This window comes from Anguilla anguilla, chromosome 3 (assembly GCF_013347855.1).
Source record: "Anguilla anguilla isolate fAngAng1 chromosome 3, fAngAng1.pri, whole genome shotgun sequence".
Taxonomy (NCBI): domain Eukaryota; kingdom Metazoa; phylum Chordata; class Actinopteri; order Anguilliformes; family Anguillidae; genus Anguilla; species Anguilla anguilla.
The window spans coordinates 6,027,400-6,045,905 of record NC_049203.1 but is presented as its reverse complement, the minus strand read 5'-3'; the positions used below and the strand labels follow the sequence as shown (position 1 = coordinate 6,045,905).

Genomic DNA, 18,506 nt, shown 5'->3' with positions numbered 1-18,506 from the left:
GCAGACTCTAGAATCAGATCAGAGCTCAGAAATCCCTGCTCTGTCTGAACCAAATTTAAAATTCCCCTGTCTGGACCAGAACCAGATTTAAAATTCCCCTGTCTGGACCAGAACCAGGTGTGGCAATACCAGTCCCATGTTTTCTCAGCTCAGTCTGTGGAATGGGTAAACACGTACAGTCTGTACTTCATTGCCCTCAGCTGGAGGCCATAAGCCAGTGGTCCCGAGACAAAACAGAGGGCCCTGTGAATCCCAGACGACCGTCCAACTGCCAACTGAGAGCTACAAGCACTTTCCTTTTTTAATTATTAATCCTGATTTAATCAAGCCTGATTCATTATTAAGGACTTACCCAGCCTCACCATGTCAAAGGTTGCCGCAGTCTTCACACCCTCTAGGATTGCAATATTAGAAAGCTACATTTTCCTCTCTTTCTCCTCCTTGTCACTTATAGCAAACTATTGCATATCCAAGATACTCAAGAGGACCAGAAGAACTTTGGAACAGTACTTCTAGCACAGAGAGCATTAAGTGAATCAAAGCTAAGTGACATCTATTTTTGATAAATGTCTTGGTATGTTGGCACAAATACTGGTGTTGTTGCAGCCAATTACCCTTGGTTTATATCTTCCACCAATTCACACGCATGAAACAGTGAGGATTTCATTTCACAGGTTAGCATATTTGTCACTTTTCACTTAGTGTCAATTTTTACTTTTAGTTTTTTATGTTTTGGGATATGTTTTAAGGGTTTGCTATATAAAATGCTATATAAATTGTATTATTTTAAAAATATTGTAAGGGTTTAATATGCAAACTCTACAAGTGCGTTGTGAACAATGTTGTGCTCTATACATATTCATTTTTCCAATTGTACGGGAGTAAGAACAGCGTTAGATGAGGACTAGATCGTTTATGCACGAAACAAATGCCGTTTTAGAGCAATCCATATTTCTCTTTTCTCCTTTAAGGTTAATTTCACTGTTCAAGAGAGTTGGCTACCTTAAAGAGAGGGAGAGATGGGGAGATGGGCGTGACGGGCGTGACGACAGATTGCCTGAACCACTACTCGTCTCCTGGAAAAGGAACGAACGTGCTGTTTCCAATATAAGCGATGACAACGCAGAGGCAATGCAGAAGGTGTTGTTCTTAACGATACCGCAATCAGACTCAACACAGCCGAGGGAACAGTAACATCACAACGCCCGCATCGTACACCACAACAGGGGGGTGGACATCAAACGGAATTAAAGGCAGACGGTTCTCCATCGTCAGACGTCACCGGGTATTTATTTATAGATTAATCTACCTGTTATATTGTTCATCCCATGATATGGCCAACACATACCTACAGCGCTTCGGTGATGTGCGTCAGCTATGTTGTGGGCAAGTTATTCTCGCATTGCAGTCTGGGTGCCATAAAAACAAGATGTAGCCTATTCCGCTCTGTATTTATTAGCTATTGTCGCCCCTGTTCAGTTCGGCGTGTCTGCGCGCGTGACGACGATCTTCTTTTAGTCTAACTGTAGAATTTGTTATCCTGCCTTTTCTTAGCTCAGAGATTCTTGTGCTGTTAAGCCGAAAGCATCTGAGGAAGTTAAATAAAAAATAAAAATATAAAAAAACATACGGACGCTGATGTTTCTATGTAAAATAGATGCCACGCATATTTACATTTCAACATGAATAACATTTACTCACCGTCATGAGTAAAAAATCAGTGTCAATCCCAATTCCTGCATCAATCGAAATGTTCCTGTAGGCTATATCTGGCATTATCGATATGTTATTTAGTTCAATGTGACGTAAATAATAAGGTGTCTCTTGTGTGCCTACCCAGCTTTCTTTTATTGTTATTCGATGCCAATGACAAGGCCAGTTTGCGATTTCGCAGGCGACTGCAACCGTATCCCGTGGGATGGAGCACTAGTAGCCGACAGTTTGAGTGTGACAGCGGGACACGCAATCCGCTGCAATACAGCAGGTGAAGGGACTGAGGACAGCGGAACAGGCATAATATTTAGATTTTATGGGGGAAAAATACTCGACCTAAAACATATAAACTGCCTAAAGTAATTTCTCTCGATTTTTTATTTCATTCTTTTTTTGTGGGGCCAAAGTATTAAACCACATAACCGCCTTTATGTATGGTCAATATTCTCACACAGACTACTCACAAAACATTTTATAAAACTTATGTCAGTGTGGAAAGATGTTGTCAGATTTGTGTAGGGCTAGCGTGATATCAGCAGGTTGAATTTGTTGCTTCTAAACTCCTGTTCAAACAACGTACTTCAAAATAACAATGTCGTATTTGAGTGGGTGCTTATGAAGTGAACACGAATGTACAAATGCGTCAGCAGCCGAATATATTTGCAAAATATGAGTGCACTGTAGTTTAATCTTATCCTTATATTGATACCTCCTCTATCGCCCTTCGTGTTAAGTGTCAGCATCCTCCGATCCCACTGAAACTTTCATCTCTCCTGTCTCTGCTGTGTCATTGCATTGCCCTATCTATGGTTGTAAATAGGTCATACTGTCAACCTGCTGTGTCATAACTGCCAACTGCTCGGGTTTTTTTTTTCCTGTGATGCTTATCATATCGATTTTTAAAATTATTACTATGATCCCTATTCTAATGATTATTGGTATTATTATAATGATAATCATAATCATTGTCACCGTTACGCGCAGAAATAGCACATCTGTAAAGCAGAATCAACTATTAAATATTTAGCAAACCTCAAGTCAATTATGACTTGAGGTTTCCTAAACTTAAGTGAAGTAAGTTTTACACGACTGGCAGACGTAATGTAGAATTTCTTAGCAGTCTGAAATCTTTTTTTGGGGGGTGGGATTCTGAAAAATCAGGAAACAACATCATCAGCGTTACTCAGCGGGGGCCAATCGTCTGTGACAGTGACGCGTGGGTTGAGCTGGAATGGGTGAGTCAGCGAAGCTGCTCCGTAGGCGGAGGAGCTGAAGTTTACTGGACTGCCCACGTGCACGCGCTCCGAGGGTCCCAGGTGGAGGTGGGGGTGCAGCGGGCGGCTGTGCGCGGGAAGGTTTCGTAATAATAGCGGAAGGACGAGAAATGTGCTCGTTTTCCTCCACTTCCTGTTCGCTTTTAACCAGAGGAGAGTGTCGCAATGCGAGCGTTGCCTTACGTAGTTATAGCTCAGTTTCCAATTTATGATTTTGAAAGGTCCAAGTCAGGTGGACATTAGAACAAAGCTTGGGAGTGATGAGCTTGAAAGTTCTGTGTCTGAGACTTAAAAGTTCAGGGAAAAGGTCAATGAATTTGGCCTTAGTCTAAGACAAGACTGTTTGTGTTATCTTTATCTGAGAATATGCATGAGGGGAACATTTATTTGTCTAAAAGACAAATGATGAAAGATATATGTTCATATGCACCTACAAGTGCAGTATGACTGCATTTACTCTCCAGTCTACCGGTTATGTGCACAGTAAGATGCCAAGTTTTAATTCAATGCTAAATTTAATCTATATGTGTCCGGTAGGGATCACATGTACTCCCGTTAGAGCAAAACTTTGCCTGTGATTTTACACCGAACAGTTCACTGTGCTCACTATTTACGTGCAAGGCCTAAAGCTGTTCAAAAGAGACAGGACTACAGAGTGTACCTTTTGAAAAGGCTTCTTGTCTATTCATTGAGGGGCAAGAAGTGTACCTCCTGATTGTATTTGCATGACTCCCGAAGGGAGTCTTTTTTCTGCTTTGAGAAAGCGGATCCTAGCTTTCATGTGGGTTCAGAATGGGACTCATGCAGATCCTTTTGTATTTGTTGTGTTTTGTTATGGTCTGTGTCGCTTGAGCAAAAAATTTCCCATCCTTGTGCAAAGATAACATACATTAGTCTTGGATTGGTGCTTGAATAATGAGGAAAATTGCTTCAACCACTTGTTCCTGGCCGAGGTCATGGGGGAGGGGGCTGGTGCCTATCCCAGCATGCATTGGGTAGGAAGCAGGAATACATCTTGGACAGGTCACCAATCCATCGCAGGACACACACACTGTTCACTCATACCTACAGGCAATTTAGACTCTCCAATTAGTCTAGCCTGCATGTCTTTGGGCTGTGGGAGGAAACCAGAGTACCCGGGGGAAACCCATGTGGACACAGGGAGAACCTGCACACCCAACGCAGAAAAGATTGGAGCTGAGAACCTTCTTGTTGTGAGTCGACAGTGCTATCCATTGCACCACTGTGCGACCCTAATGAGGTGGTTCCTTGTCATTTCTCACTTCCAAAAGAAAGAGATGGGAAGGCACTCTTTGGTCAGAAGATAACAGCAGGTAGAATTTTTGTACATGAACGTGACCGCAGAGTGAACACCTTCAGGTTAAATTTAAACTACCTTCCTAAGCACAAACTCATTTCCTCATGATCAACGGGAACTCATTTCCTCATGATCAACGGGACCAATGATGCCACCAAAAACTGCCTTGTTACAAGTTGCGATGTTAAAGATTTGCTATTAACCATCACTGTCGGGAGGGGGAGGGGGAGAACGCAGAAAACAGAATGCTTTGTTTTGAACAGGAAGGAGTTCCTGTACGAGGAAGAGGGTCAGAAAGGTGCACTTTCGGGGTAGAATGCCAAAAGGGCCAAAGAAGGAATGGAGGACGATAGAAGTGACGTTCAGATATCGGCTATTATTTAACTGCTATATAGTAATGAATCGTTGTAGAATATCGCCTCCTATTTTCAGGTTAGTTCACCTCACACTGAACTCTGCAGCGGAGGAGAGTGCCACCGCAGCCATGTAGATTTATGCTAATTCTGGGGGGGGGGGGGGGCAGAGAGATGTAATAATTATAGTAATTAATTGTTTTACTGCAGCAAATGTCTTGTTCCTGTCTGAGGTACCATGGAGTGCGGTGTGCCCGTGTAGTGCAGTGCAGTCGAGAGAAGAGTACTGTGGTGTAATAATGTAGTTTTACTTACTGTAATGCTGGGCGATGTAGTTTATGGAGTGTCATTATATGGAGAGAGATCTCATGCTTTCCCCTCAGGTGCTTGTACTTACTGCTGCGCAGAGCTCTGTTGAATCTCATTTTTTCTCTGTTTATACTCCCTCTGTTCGGACGGTCTTTTTTTCCCTTCATAACCTTATTTTAAAAATGATCCGTTATCTTCACTAGCATGCTACTGTATAGCATGCAAACCGATCGCCGCCAAGTCTGATTTAGGCTCTGTTTGTGCGGTTATGCTAACATGTTTCTTTTGGCCTCGTTAAAACACTGTCCCCAAATAACTGCCATTTCCACGTCAGTGGTGCTGGAATTGTATTGAGTGAATGCACCTCTTCCTCAAAATTGGCAGTGGATGAATCTGTGCCAATAATTCATAAATTGTGATCACTTTGATTGGTTGATCGATTGATTGATTGATTGATTGATTGATTGATTGATGGGTTGGTTCACGTTTGTGGATGATGTCCATATTCGGCTTCCTCATGCACGCACCCAGCCGGGTTCTTCTATGCCCCATCACGCCGTCTCTCTCCACCTCTCCACACCCTGCAGCCCTGAAGACCGAGGCCTGTCTCAGCCTCACCGAAACGCGAATGCCGTTCCCCTCATTTTTCATCAGGCTCCGAAATTAGATTCCCGTCCGCCTGCGCTTCTCAGCGATGGCTCGAGCCGCCCGCTAGCTTTGAGGTAGATGGGGCAAATCCGACCAAAATAAATAAATAAATAAATAAATCGGAAAAGAAATTAAAGGTGAATATGATGTGGTTTCCAACGTCTTGAGGTGTTTTTGTTAGGGTAGCACAATCCCGCAAAATGGTAAAAATGCATCTTCTGTGTCCAGTGGCGGTAAAGGGCGGGAAGCAGGGGTTGATGGGAAGGGAGCGCAGAGTAAAGTAATGGACTGTCTCTCCGGGTGGTGGGGTGATTAAATGGCTTGTCATCCCTTCTCCCACATTCAGACTGGACCAGCGAGGCCAGACTAGGCCCGTGGACACTGACTATTCATTGCTGACCTACCCTGGCGCAGGAAGATTACCCATTCTACTGCAAGGCTGGAAAGCAGTCATTGAAACACAACGCAGCCTGTTCTTCACTAGTATCCCCTATAGTCGCAGCTAGTGAAATGTCAATGATCACTTACGATTTTATTTTAGTCACCGTTTATTAATATTTAGTAAACATTGAGTAGAGTAAACATTGAGTGTTGAGTATTTTAATGGTTCAAATAAGTAATGGCTCATGAGATACTGTTCCATGAGAGAAGACAGGGCCAGAAAGATGACAGGGCCAATGTGACTTTGTGCCCAATGACAGCATGCATGTCTTCAACCACTGAGGTCACATGACATCCAGCATTGATATTGTCAATCACTGGGGTCACATGACCGCCACTGGGACGATTGACAGCAGGCAGCTCACCCTCGCCCAGCCCTTTAACCAGGTGCGTGCTGATTAATCCCATGATGCACTACGCCATGGCGCACGCGAGCATCCTGCGCTCAGCCGCGTACGAAAGGGGATACCGTGGCGAATGTCTGCTTTTAAATCGGCCCCAAGGCGCCAAGCTGCCAAATGAAGACGTTTAATGCAACTTCTGCTGATAGATATGCTTCTTATTATACCACAGGCAGACTGCCAGTCTCGTATCCCTGACCGAGCATGTGAGGGGAGGGGTACTTGTAAGGAGATGGCGGAGGGTCTGAGTATATCCCCAAAACGGTTAGAGCCTCCCGTGCATTTTCTGAATGGGCAGGGCTGCCTTTGCCTGGTTCTCGATACCCCGGACCTTTGGCCTGATTTTTCTTTTGCGTTTGAAATTTTGTGACGGGGACAAAAATGTGCACGCTGCCCGGTACATCAGGAGTAATCTGTGCCGGGATGTTGCCGCGGACACAGCCTCGATGGGTCAGCTCTTACCGAAATGGAACATGATACTATACACAGCACTGGGCATTCTGTGAAAATATTATCTGGTGTGATATACGGCAAAAATGCAATGGATGGGTGACCTGTCCAGGGTTTATTCCTGTCTCTCACCCAGTGAATGCTGGGATAGGCTCCAACCCCCTGCAACCCCAGAACAAGAATAAGCGGGTTAAATAATGGACGGATGATGGATGGATGGATATTGCAATAACTTAATGTGGCAATAATTTGTATATTTGTTTAAATATATTGTGGCGTGTTGCAGTACATCGTTAGGATATTTCCCAGCGTGTTTTCAAATGTGTTGCCTGGGGAGAGTTTCACAGACCTGTTTTAAGTTTCGTGCAAACTGGGTCTGGTCCAGTGGTCCCAGTGCTTTCCACGTATTCCAGTCACTAGACCACATCCTGGGCAGGATGTGCACTGGTTCCTGCTCTGCAATGGGGGACGTACTCAAACTCCCAACACTGGACTGCTGTTACGTGTATTACTAGGGAAGAGACGTAGGGCAGAGGTTTTGCTTTAAACAAAAGAGAGTCGTGCCCAATATTCAGAGCACTGTCTGCAGCTCATGCAGGAAGTCCATTGTTTGATTGCCTGTTCAAAGTTCACCATTTGAATATCATTTGAATGTTATGCTTTGGAAAATCTCAGAGAGAGAGTCACCAAAACATTTCCATTTGTTACAGGAGAAATCTATGCGGGTGACTCTTTGTCTCACACATATCTACATACGTAAGAAGGGACCCACGTGGACAGTCTCTCTCTCTCTCTCACACACACACACTCACACACACACTCATACACACACACACACACACACACACACAAACAACCACACGTAAACACACACACACACACACCAGACCATTGCACACACCCTCTGGTGGGAAGGTAGAGAGAAGGCATGTAGAGAGTGATGAAGAGAAGGAGGAGAGGAGAGGTGTGGAAAAAAAGGAGAGAGGCCAGAGCAGCAGGCAGAAAACAGGAAATGGTGGAGAGATGTTACATCCGGTGCTGAACAATTACATTCAGCGCAGTATTTCACAGGTTTTACTTTCATTATTGTGTATCTCTCCATCTCTCTGTGTTCTCTCACTCCCTCCCTCCCTCCCTCCTCTCCCTCGCTCTTCTCTCACTCCCTCTCCCTCTCTCGCTCGCTCTCTCTCTCTCCGCCTCGCCTCCCCCTGGTTGATTAGAAAGTGCCAGGCACAGAGCAAGTGATCCATCACCCTGTCAAACGCTTGCACATGCGCACACACACATGCGCGCGCAGACACACACGGGCATACGCATGCACACACACATGCGTGAACACATTTGTGCGCACTCACAGACACACAGGCATGCACATACATACACACACACACACACACACACGTGCACACCCAGAGACACACAGGCATATGCATGCATACACACACACACACACACAGTGATGCACACATGCCCGCACATACACATGCACACACGCACACAAACACACTCACGCACACACACATGCACACACACACAGATTCAGACACACAGGTGCAGACATGCACACAAGTAGACACACCGTGCACATGCGCACACACACATATAGACACACACATGCTCAAATGCACACATAGACACACACACACACACATGCACACGCCCCTAACACACGTGATCTCCTTATATTGACTTCCTCTCTTTGTCTCTTTGTCCTGCTCTGGCTGGCTCTTTGGCGGCTTCACACTCTTCCACCCCCCCCCCCCCACACACCCCCCTCCCTTTGTGTCTGTTCCCCTCTTCTCCACCTTCCTTTGTTTTCTCCTTTCCTCACCTCCCCCCTACTCTCTTTCTCCTCCTCATCCCCCTCTCTTATCCCCAAGCCGCCATGCCTTCTGTCCCCTCCCTTCCCTCCCTTCCCTCCCTCCCTCCCACCCTGTCTCCATCCCTCCCTCCCCCACACGCTGCCCCTGTGTTCTCCATTACAGCATAACACATCCCAGATAACTGACATCTGATGGAGTCCATTTGTTCTCTATACTCATTCGTTTAATAATCAGAGACTGGAAGGATGTACCTGATAGTGATTAATAATGGAATAAGCTTGGCTGGTTAATGCAGAATGTAGACCACATCATATGCACATATATTTACACTGTATTCATGAGAGAGATGGATTTTGATTGCAGTATATAGCATGATGTGTGTACATGTATATTATATATTCAAACCAATATTCGTATGCAAATACTTCAAAATTATGTCTTTGGTCTGGTCTGTAATTCAGTTTAGTGATTTCTGTAAGTTAACTGTCTGTTGTTGTGCACATAGAGACAATATGTAGATATGCATTTGCAAGCATTTTACAGTAAGTTGTGCGCTAACGTTGTTTCGCGTACTTTCTTTAGCTCTGACACCTCGTTTAACACACCAGTGTATTTTCTCGGCACCGTTTGTGTGATCGTCAAAGCCTCGGTAAATAATCTGTGGCTGCGAAAGTTAAATCTGCTCCTTCGGCAGCACGTGCCGAAACGAAATCTCACCCACTTTTTAAAATTAATTTTAGGGTTTTACATCAAATATTGGCCGAGGGCCCCTGCATGTGTCACTACCCACACGGCCACATATCTGGGGAGTTAGCTTTTATTAGCATTTCTAAATGTTAAACGCACGCGTTTCTCTCTCTCTCTCTCTCTCTCTCTCTCTCTCTCTCTCTCTCTCTCTCATGGCTGCGCCCTCTAAAAAAATGAAAAGCTTGAAAGGTGAATTTATTATGAGTTTATTAGATTTGAGTTTTGAAATGAAATCAACCCTTCGCTCTCGGGATGAACCACAGTACGTTCTGCTGCTCTGGATTCACAGTGGGCGAATGACACCCCAGAATTCATCGGCTTTTTGGGGGGTTCCCGCCTTTGTGGTGACAAGCAGATGTGGCCGTTGAAAAGCTTATTTCAGCTCCTTTTTTTCCCACTACAGCCCTCGAGGATTACAGTACATATTTAATATTCTGTATTGCACACAGAGTATATTCGTCAAGGAAAGGGATTCATTTTCCCAGATGAAATGGGAGGCTATGTGTTACAGTAGCCCTGTGCTCACTGTGTTTGTTGGGGTTAGGACGGAGTCCAGGCAGGAAATCGTTTCAGTTTGCTTTGCTGAGAAGCAAATCACCCCTCCAGTGTGATGTAATATCACGGTCCGGTTTTTTGATTCCTCGAAACGACCACAGCCAAAGCCTTTGGAGAAGAGAAAATCACTAAAAGCTGAAATTTACATCGCGGCAAGCGTCTATGTGTGTGTGGGCTGGCCCTGATTCTTATTGGAAAATCGCAAATACCGACGTGGCATTTCCTAACGAGACGCACTGTAAAGTCAATCGGTTGCCTAGTGATCCCCTTTTAATATTATGGGCTTGCCTGGAATAGGCCTCTGCGGCAACAGATCATTTTGGAAGTCAGATTAGTGCAAATGCACATTAGCAGAACATAGAGCAACCGTGTGACTGAAGCAAATGAGCGTGGTGTGGGTGAGCCCTAATTCTCTAGTCTCAGTATGGGTTTCCTTCCCTCTCTGACTCTCGCTCTACGTTTATCTTTTTCTCATACTCTTTTCTCTCTCTCTCTCTCTCTCGCTATCTTTTATGCTCTCATACTCTTTCTGTCTTGTGCTCTCACTCTCTCTCTTTCTCTGGTTGGGCATCAGTTTTTGGGGGGTGGGGTGGATAGGGGTCGGTTTTTTGGGTTTGTAAATAGATGGTTGGCATTGGTTTTAATTTCAATAAAGGAACACCAAAAGTCAAAAGTCTCTTCCTTTCTCTGTCTCTTCCCCTCCCTCTTTCCATCTCTCCCTCGCTCTCTCATACCTTCTCTCCCTTTCTCTCCCCCCTGTCTGTCTCTCACCCTCTCCCCCCTCTCCCTCTCTCCCACCCATCCCCCCCCTCTCTCTCTCCCCCTCATTCTCTCTTCCTTGCTCTCTCCCTAACCCCCCCCCCCCCCCCCCCCCAGCTGTGTGCCTGTGTCCCGGCCGCTGGGCATGGTTTTGGAGGGAAGCACGGAGGCCCTGTGTCCCCCCTCGTCTCTGGAGCTGCGCCCCTCTTGCAACAAGAGCCAGCACTCCTCCCCCGCGTGCCCGGGCCCGCAGTCCCAGGACGGCCTCTGCCCCGGGGAGAAGGAGCCCGTGGTGTACGGGGAGCTCATCGTTTTGGGGTGAGTCGGCCCCTCCCGCGGGGGGCCTTTCAGCCCGGGGATTTGGGGTCGCTGTCAATCACAGTCACGCTCGCTGTGGCCCGGGACCCCAACCTGGACTTCATGACCATATAAGGGTACCCCCCCCCCCTTTTTCCCCCTGGCTCCAATCAATACAACACGGCGGCACAAAACACTGCACTTCCCTGGCATCAGAACACTTTTCCCAAGCTTTTCTTTCCCGGAATGGCAGGCACGTGGACGGACACATGGGCCGAACTGGGATGTTAGGAATTTGCCCTGGAATTTTCAATTCCCGGTGGAAATTCCCAGTGAGATTTCAATGGGGGAGGGGGGAGGGGAGGGGGGGGCCTTGACGGTTCACAGCCAGAAATATTCTGTGTACTCTCACTTTCTGATCCCCCTCTGGATCTGGCCAGTCTAATACAGGACGGCGGTCCATTATAACGGCTACTCAACTGGGTTTGTAACCCAGGGGTTGCTGGTTCCATTCCCAGGTGGGGGCACTGCTGTTTCAGCCTTGAGCACGGCACTTAACCCAAACTGGCTCAGTAAAATATCCGACTGCATAAATGGATATTATGCAAAAATGTAACCTTTGTAAATCGCTCTGGATAAGCCTGCCTGCTGAATGGCTGCAATGTAAATGGGATGTAAAATGTGGTTGATAGCCATCAGGCCAACAGAAGGGTAATATTTACAGCTGAGAGACAGTGTGCTGGTGACAGACCCAAGGGGCCAAGACCAGGCTTCCGTTTTGAAGCTCACTTCCTGGTCTTCCTCCATGTGCTGATTTTTAAAAAATATTGTGTACTTTGGACATATGGACAAGCAGACAGACAGACAGACAGACAGAGGGGTGAAGTATGTGGGTAATTGTAAGATGGAAGTGTACTCTGGACAGATGGACAAGCAGACAGACAGACAGACAGACAGAGGGGTGAAGTGTGTGGGTAATTGTGCAGTGAAAGCTCACTCAGACCCAGGGACTGTGAGGTGGACACGGTGTCTCTGTGCTCCTCAGGTACAACGGCTCGCTGGCCAATGGGGACAAAGGGCGGCGGAGGAGCCGCCTGGCGCTGCACAGGAGGCCCAAAGCCAACGGAGTCAAGCCCGACGTCATCCACAACATCTCAACCCCCCTGGTGTCCAAGGTCAGAGGTCACGCCTTCAAGAGCACCCTGGCTTTTTTCAAAAAAAAAAAAAAAAAAAAAACTTTATATATATATCGATATTTAACTTTTTCAGCTTAACGTGCGGATGCGCTTGGAGCTTGAGATGAGACCTGAATTCTTTGGAATAAAAAAAAATAGACAAATTATTTGATAGTAGCGAATAAATAGCAGGGCTATGTTCAGAGGCTGATGCTATCGATCTCCTGTAGCCTGTAGCTCATTAGCGTCCCTCTGTAGCTGGGCCTCAGAATGTGTCATTAAATGCAAGCTCAGGGGTTCACTTGGTGCAGCTCATCAATGAATGTCTGGCCCAAAATAAAAGATGCTTCCTTTGCTTAGAGCCCTGGCCAAGTCAATCACAATTTGAACGTGAGTACATCACAGTCTCTGATTTTGTGTGTGTGTGTGTGTGTGTGTGTGTGTGTTGACAGGCCCTAAGCAACAAAAGCCAGCACAGCATCTCCTACACCCTCTCCAGGAGTCACTCAGTTATTGTGGAGTACACACATGATACCAACACAGATATGTTCCAGGTGAGCTTCACACGCTTTCTCGTGCACACACACACACACACACACACACACACAGACACACACACTGTCACACACACACACACACACACACACACACGCACACACAGACACACGCACAGACACACACACACACACACACACACACACACACTCATACACACACACACATGCAACACAGACATGATGATTCAGATTACGCAGCACGTGGATGCCGTCTGTCCCTCCACCCTGTCCGTCTGTCCCCCCCCCCACAGATCGGCCGCTCCACGGAGAGCATGATCGACTTTGTGGTGACGGACACGTCCCCCAGCAGCGGGGGGGGCCACGGGGGCGGGGGCGGGGGCGGGGGCGGCGAGGGGGGCCAGTCGGCGCAGAGCACCATCTCCCGCTACGCCTGTCGCATCCTGTGCGAGCGCGCCCCCCCCTACACCGCACGCATCTACGCCGCCGGCTTCGACTCCTCCAAGAACATCTTCCTGGGGGTGAGTGGCCCTGAGGGGGGGGGGGGGTAGGTCCGTACACTCTCAGAAAAACAGCTACGAAAACAGGCCTGAGAGGCACAGACACTGGCCACCGGGGTGGGACCCTGTGGGTGCATGGAACTGTACCCCCTAGCCAGCAGTGACCGGGCTCTATATGGTGTCATCGGACTTGATACGGTGTGACCAACTATCATGTTACACTGCCCCCCCACCCAAATAGCCGTACAGCACAGGCCCTGTAGTAGGCCTGCTTCCCCATGTAACTGGCACACGTGCCACGCCCTGGCACCAATAGCTTGTTCCGGTGGCATCAGTATGATAAAGGGAAGATAAAGATAGACGTGTAGATCCCTCCTTCACAATAAAGAGAAAGGAGGAAAAAGTTGCGCTCACTCGCACCCAAACTCTGAAGGTGTAGGTAGCGCCTGTCTCAGGTGACCAGGATCGGACGGGGGTCAGTTATAATCAGGTTTTGGGGGTCGAGGGGCTTCTGTTATTCATTATAGCGCTCATTAAAGCTCTTCATTAGCCTGTCAAATCCGCTGGTTTTGTGTTGTAAAAAATCACAAAAAAAAATTATTGTTGCTTCTAAGAACTGGAAATGCCTGCAAAACCAGTTGCAGATCATAACAGTGGGAAATGGAAATAAATTAAAACTTCCTAAGTACCTGTGCGCATTGTGTGTGCATGTATATGCATGTATGCACGTATTTATAGGTATGAACAGGGAGGGGTGTGTGTGTGTGTGTAAGAATGAGACTTAAATGTATGCAAGAGGGAGGAAAGATTGCGTAAACTCCATATTGGCTGCCAGTCACACGCTTGTCATAACGAGTCTTTTCGTTTTTGCGGTATACAGTATAACTGGTTAAAGCAGGAACTCACTGAACACTAGCACAGGATGGTCCCAACCCATGGGTACATCCAGGGGTGAATTTATTCCATCGGAAATTTTCAGGGAAATTAACATGCATTTGGTGTGCTGAAAATAAAGAATAGAGTGGACCTTTCCTGCTTTTCTCACTCTCCCCCTTCTTTGTTGCACGTGTGTGTGCGTGTGTGTGTGTGTGTGTGCGTGTGTGTGTGTGCGTGTGCGTGTGCACGCGCTCACCTGTGTGGTTGTGGGCGGGTCCATCAGGAGCGGGCGGCCAAATGGCGGACGTCGGACGGCTTGATGGACGGGCTGACCACCAATGGGGTGCTGGTGATGCACCCGGCGGGGGAGTTCGTGTCGGAGCCGGCGCCGGGTCTGTGGCGGGAGATTTCGGTGTGCGGGAACGTCTACGCCCTGCGCGAGACGCGGTCCGCCCAGCAGCGTGGGAAGCTGGTAAGAGGGGACGGGGGGACGGGGGGGGGGCGGGGGGGGGGGGGGGGCGTTGGTTGCCAGGTCCGCGCCTCAGGGAGACAAAAGAGAGGAACCTCCGCCAAAAACTCATCAGCGCGTCCGAAACCTCATTTCCGAACGGCCCTCTGGCTGCTCCGAAACAGATTTCAAAAGAAATGCGCAGTGACCAGAGTCGATGGAGGCAGGGTGAAGCTAGATGAGAACAAAATCAAATAACTGCGAAATCTTGGGGGTGTTTTACCTATTTTACCTAGAAGGGGGGAGGTCTGAGGAAGGAGGGGGGGGGGGTGGCGGGGTGGCTTCGGGGCTGAAGGGCCTGTCCTGTTAAGTCAATCTGGTATCTTATTCTTAAATTAAATCATGATTGGGGGGAGAGTAAATAAGTCCAAATAAGGGATAAGACTGGGTAGGCGTTCTGATAGAGCCACCTAGTGGTCACAGGCGGGACTAACGGTTTTTTCCTGCTCTCAACAACAAAGGCTTCAGCATCAGCTAGTGATGGGAAAACAGAAAGGATGCTGGGAAACAGATGAATCATTTTAGATCAGTGCTTAACCAGCATTACTCAACCTAGCGTAGTTCTAACGGCAGGCTCCACCGCTGCCTCTTCCTCCTCAGCCCTCCCTCTCTCCACTCCTCCCTTCAGTAGCATCAGTCCCCCTTTACTCTGTTTCCAGAACCTTCCCATGTCATAAAATATGGCAGTTGTCTGGTCTGTTACATGTACTGGGTTCCCTGCTTCCTGTTTTAATAAAGGGGTATCAAAGGTCAAAGGTCAAATGTTTGATGCCCCTTCTCTCTGCAGTACCATCAGGCCCTTCTTCTCCCGTTTCCAGAACCTTCCCATCTTACAATATGGGAATCGTCTGTTGCATTTGCTGGGTTCCCTCCTTCCAGTTTTAATAAAGGGGCATTAAAGGTCAAAGGTCAAATGTTTGATGCCCCTTCTCTCTGCAGTAGCATCAGGCCCCCTTTTCCTCCCATGTCGTTTCCAGAACCTTCCCCTGTTGTAAATATGGCAAATTGTCTGTTGCGTGTAATGGGTTTTACCCTAAAAGGAGGGCCAAAGGTGAAAGGTCTCCCTCTCATGTGGGTCCCCCCCCCCCCCCCCCAGGTGGAGAACGAGTCCAACGCGCTGCAGGACGGCTCGCTGATCGACCTGTGCGGGGCGACGCTGCTGTGGCGGACGCCGGCGGGCCTGCGGCGCACGCCCACGCTGAAGCAGCTGGAGTCGCTGCGGCAGGAGCTGAACGCGGCGCGGCCGCAGTGCCCCGTGGGCCTGAACACGCTGGCCTTCCCCAGCCTGGCGCAGCGCCCCACCGGCGTGGACAAGAAGCAGCCCTGGGTCTACGTCAACTGCGGCCACGTGCACGGCTACCACAACTGGGGCTTCCGCCGGGACAGGGCGCCGGGGACGTCCCCGGCCGCCACGGGCGACAGGGAGTGCCCCATGTGCCGGCGGGTGGGGCCCTACGTCCCGCTGTGGCTGGGCTGCGAGGGGGGGCTCTACCTGGACGCGGGGGCCCCCACGCACGCCTTCTGCCCCTGCGGCCACGTGTGCTCGGAAAAGACAGTGCGGGGCTGGAGCCAGATCCCGCTGCCGCACGGCACGCACGCCTTCCACGCCGCCTGCCCCTTCTGCGGCACCTGGCTGACCGGGGAGATGGGCTACATCAAACTCATCTTCCAGGGGCCGCTGGACTGAGGGGGAGGGGAGGGGGGGGGTGTGTGAGTGTGTGTGTGTGTGTGTGTGTGTGGGGGGGGGGGGTATGGGCTACATCAAACTCATCTTCCAGGGGCCGCTGGACTGAGGGGGAGGGGGGGGGGGGTGTGTGTGTGAGTGTGTGTCTGTGTCTGTATGTGTGTGTGTGGGGGGGGGGGTATGGGCTACATGAAACTCATCTTCCAGGGGCCGCTGGACTGAGGGGGAGGGGGGGAGGGGGGGGGTGTCTGTGTGTGTGGGGGGGGGGGCGAGATGGGCTACATCGAACTCATCTTTCAGGGGTCGCTGGACTGAGGGGGGAGGGGGAGGGGGGAGGGAGGAGGGGAGTGGGCAGGGTAGGGCAGGGAAGGGGGGCCAGGGAGAAGGGAAGTGTGTGTGTGTGTGTGTGTGTGTGTGTGTATGGGGATGGGGATGTCGGTGGATGAGGGGTTGTGTTGATGCTGAAGATGAATTGGTGGGGTTTGTGGGTGGGGGGTGGGGGGGGGTCGGTGGGTGGGTGGGGGTTGTAAATAAAAAAAGAAAATTGGGAAAACAAAACGAGAGCCACTGGGCGTTTCTTCTTGTGGGGGGGGGTCTCTGCATTAGGTATAAAATCTGGGTCAGTCAGTCATATGGGCGTCTGGTTACAGCACTGGCACTTTGAAGGAATTCTAAGCTACCTTTTGTTTATTTGCTTATTTGCTTGCTCCATCATTGGCCAAGGTCACCGGGCACGTTCGTACTCGCAGAGCTGGTTTTCAGCTTCTCGCTCAGGGGCGTGAAATCCAGGTGTCTCACGGGGGTTCGCACGGGTTCGAATCTGGGCCAGACGCCCGCCGTGACCCGTGCAGGTTGGCGTTAAACGCGGCCGACCAGCCGCGAGGATTTGGCGCACCTCCGAAGTGTCACTTTAAAGGTCCTAAACGCGCCACAGCCTCACGTGACTCCCAAGAAGGAAATGACCCAGCGCCGGCCCGTGGCATAAACGCCCCATGCGGTTGTTTAGGGCCACGACTGCCAGGGGGGGCCCTGAACATGACCACGACGGGGGGGGGGGGGGCACACGATCCAGTGTTTATCTAAGGTAAATAACGTTATTTTCGTAAGTACATTATTAATCCCCTATTGCGAAACTAGCGGTATACATTTTAAATGCCCCCCCCAGCCCCCCCCCCCCCGCTCGACATACTCCAAAACCACAGATTCGTTTAGGGCCACCAAAATCCTAGGGCCAGCACCAAAATGACCAGATGACCGTGCTCTGAAGGTGACCCCGCCAGGATAAGGGCAGCCTCTTTTATCTTTTTTTTATTTTATTGCCCCCGAGTGCACCGTCTGCCCCTTCCCCGAGCGAGCGAGAACGGGCCTGGTGCTGATCGCTGGCTGCCTGGGCTTGTGGCGGATAATTAAGGTGTGCCCGGCGTCTGGTTCAGTAATTAAGGTCCCGGGACGACTTCAGAAAAAAAGGAAACTCTTTCCACCCAAGAGGATAACAGGTCTCTCTGCCCCAGTCTTCAGCCTATATACCACAGCGTGTGTTTCTGTGTGTGTGTGTGCGTATGTGTGTGTGAATGTAAGAGTGTTTGTGAGAAAGCTTGTGTGTGTGTGTGCGTGTGCGCGCCCGAGGGTGCATGTATGTGTGTGTGAGGATGTGATTGTGCATGCATGCGTGTGTTTGTGAGGAAGAATGTGTGTGTGTGTGTGTGGGTGCGTGTGCCCGCGCAAGAAAGTTTGTGTGAGGGCATGATTGCGTGTGTGTGTGTGTGTGCATGTGTGTATGCGTGTACACAAAGCACAGGTTTTTACACACACACACACACACACACACACACACACGGCTCACACCCCCGTGTCTGCAGCGCACGCTCACGCCAGCCTGCCACCGGAGCTGGAGCTATAAATAGCTGAAGGTGACCCTGCGCCTCGCCACCAGACGCCCAGGAGACCCGGCGGCACGATGGCGGAGGAGCGGAGGGGCGGAGGACAGAGAGGCCGTCTCCACACGCGCACGGCAGCTCAGACTGCGCAGTCCCTGCGGCCTGCATCACTACGGCTGCACACTCAGAGCCTCACCGTTTAGCGTCTCGGCGCTGAAATTAGCGCTGAAGTATGAAGGCTGCGGTTTGAGATTACGCGCCTCGCGAGCAATCCTGAACTGCA

General features: G+C 49.4%; 2 protein-coding genes across 2 annotated transcripts in view; one reads left to right on the top strand and one right to left on the bottom strand.

The window, feature by feature from the left end:
* Positions 1-1,894, bottom strand: part of LOC118222157 (CAAX prenyl protease 2-like) — a 47,819-nt gene extending 45,925 nt beyond the window's left edge. Inside the window, exon 1 of the mRNA XM_035407509.1 lies at positions 1,702-1,894. The gene's annotated coding sequence lies outside the window, so the exon portion shown is untranslated. The remainder of the gene's footprint in view (positions 1-1,701) is intronic.
* LOC118222154 (E3 ubiquitin-protein ligase pellino homolog 3-like) lies at positions 980-16,374 on the top strand. The gene is made up of 7 exons (XM_035407502.1): positions 980-1,285; positions 10,909-11,109; positions 12,134-12,263; positions 12,716-12,817; positions 13,072-13,299; positions 14,438-14,626; positions 15,759-16,374. The coding sequence occupies exons 2-7, from the start codon at positions 10,937-10,939 to the stop codon at positions 16,347-16,349; spliced, it is 1,413 nt and encodes a 470-aa protein (XP_035263393.1). The 5' UTR covers positions 980-1,285; positions 10,909-10,936; the 3' UTR covers positions 16,350-16,374.
* Positions 16,375-18,506: the final 2,132 nt, after the last annotated feature.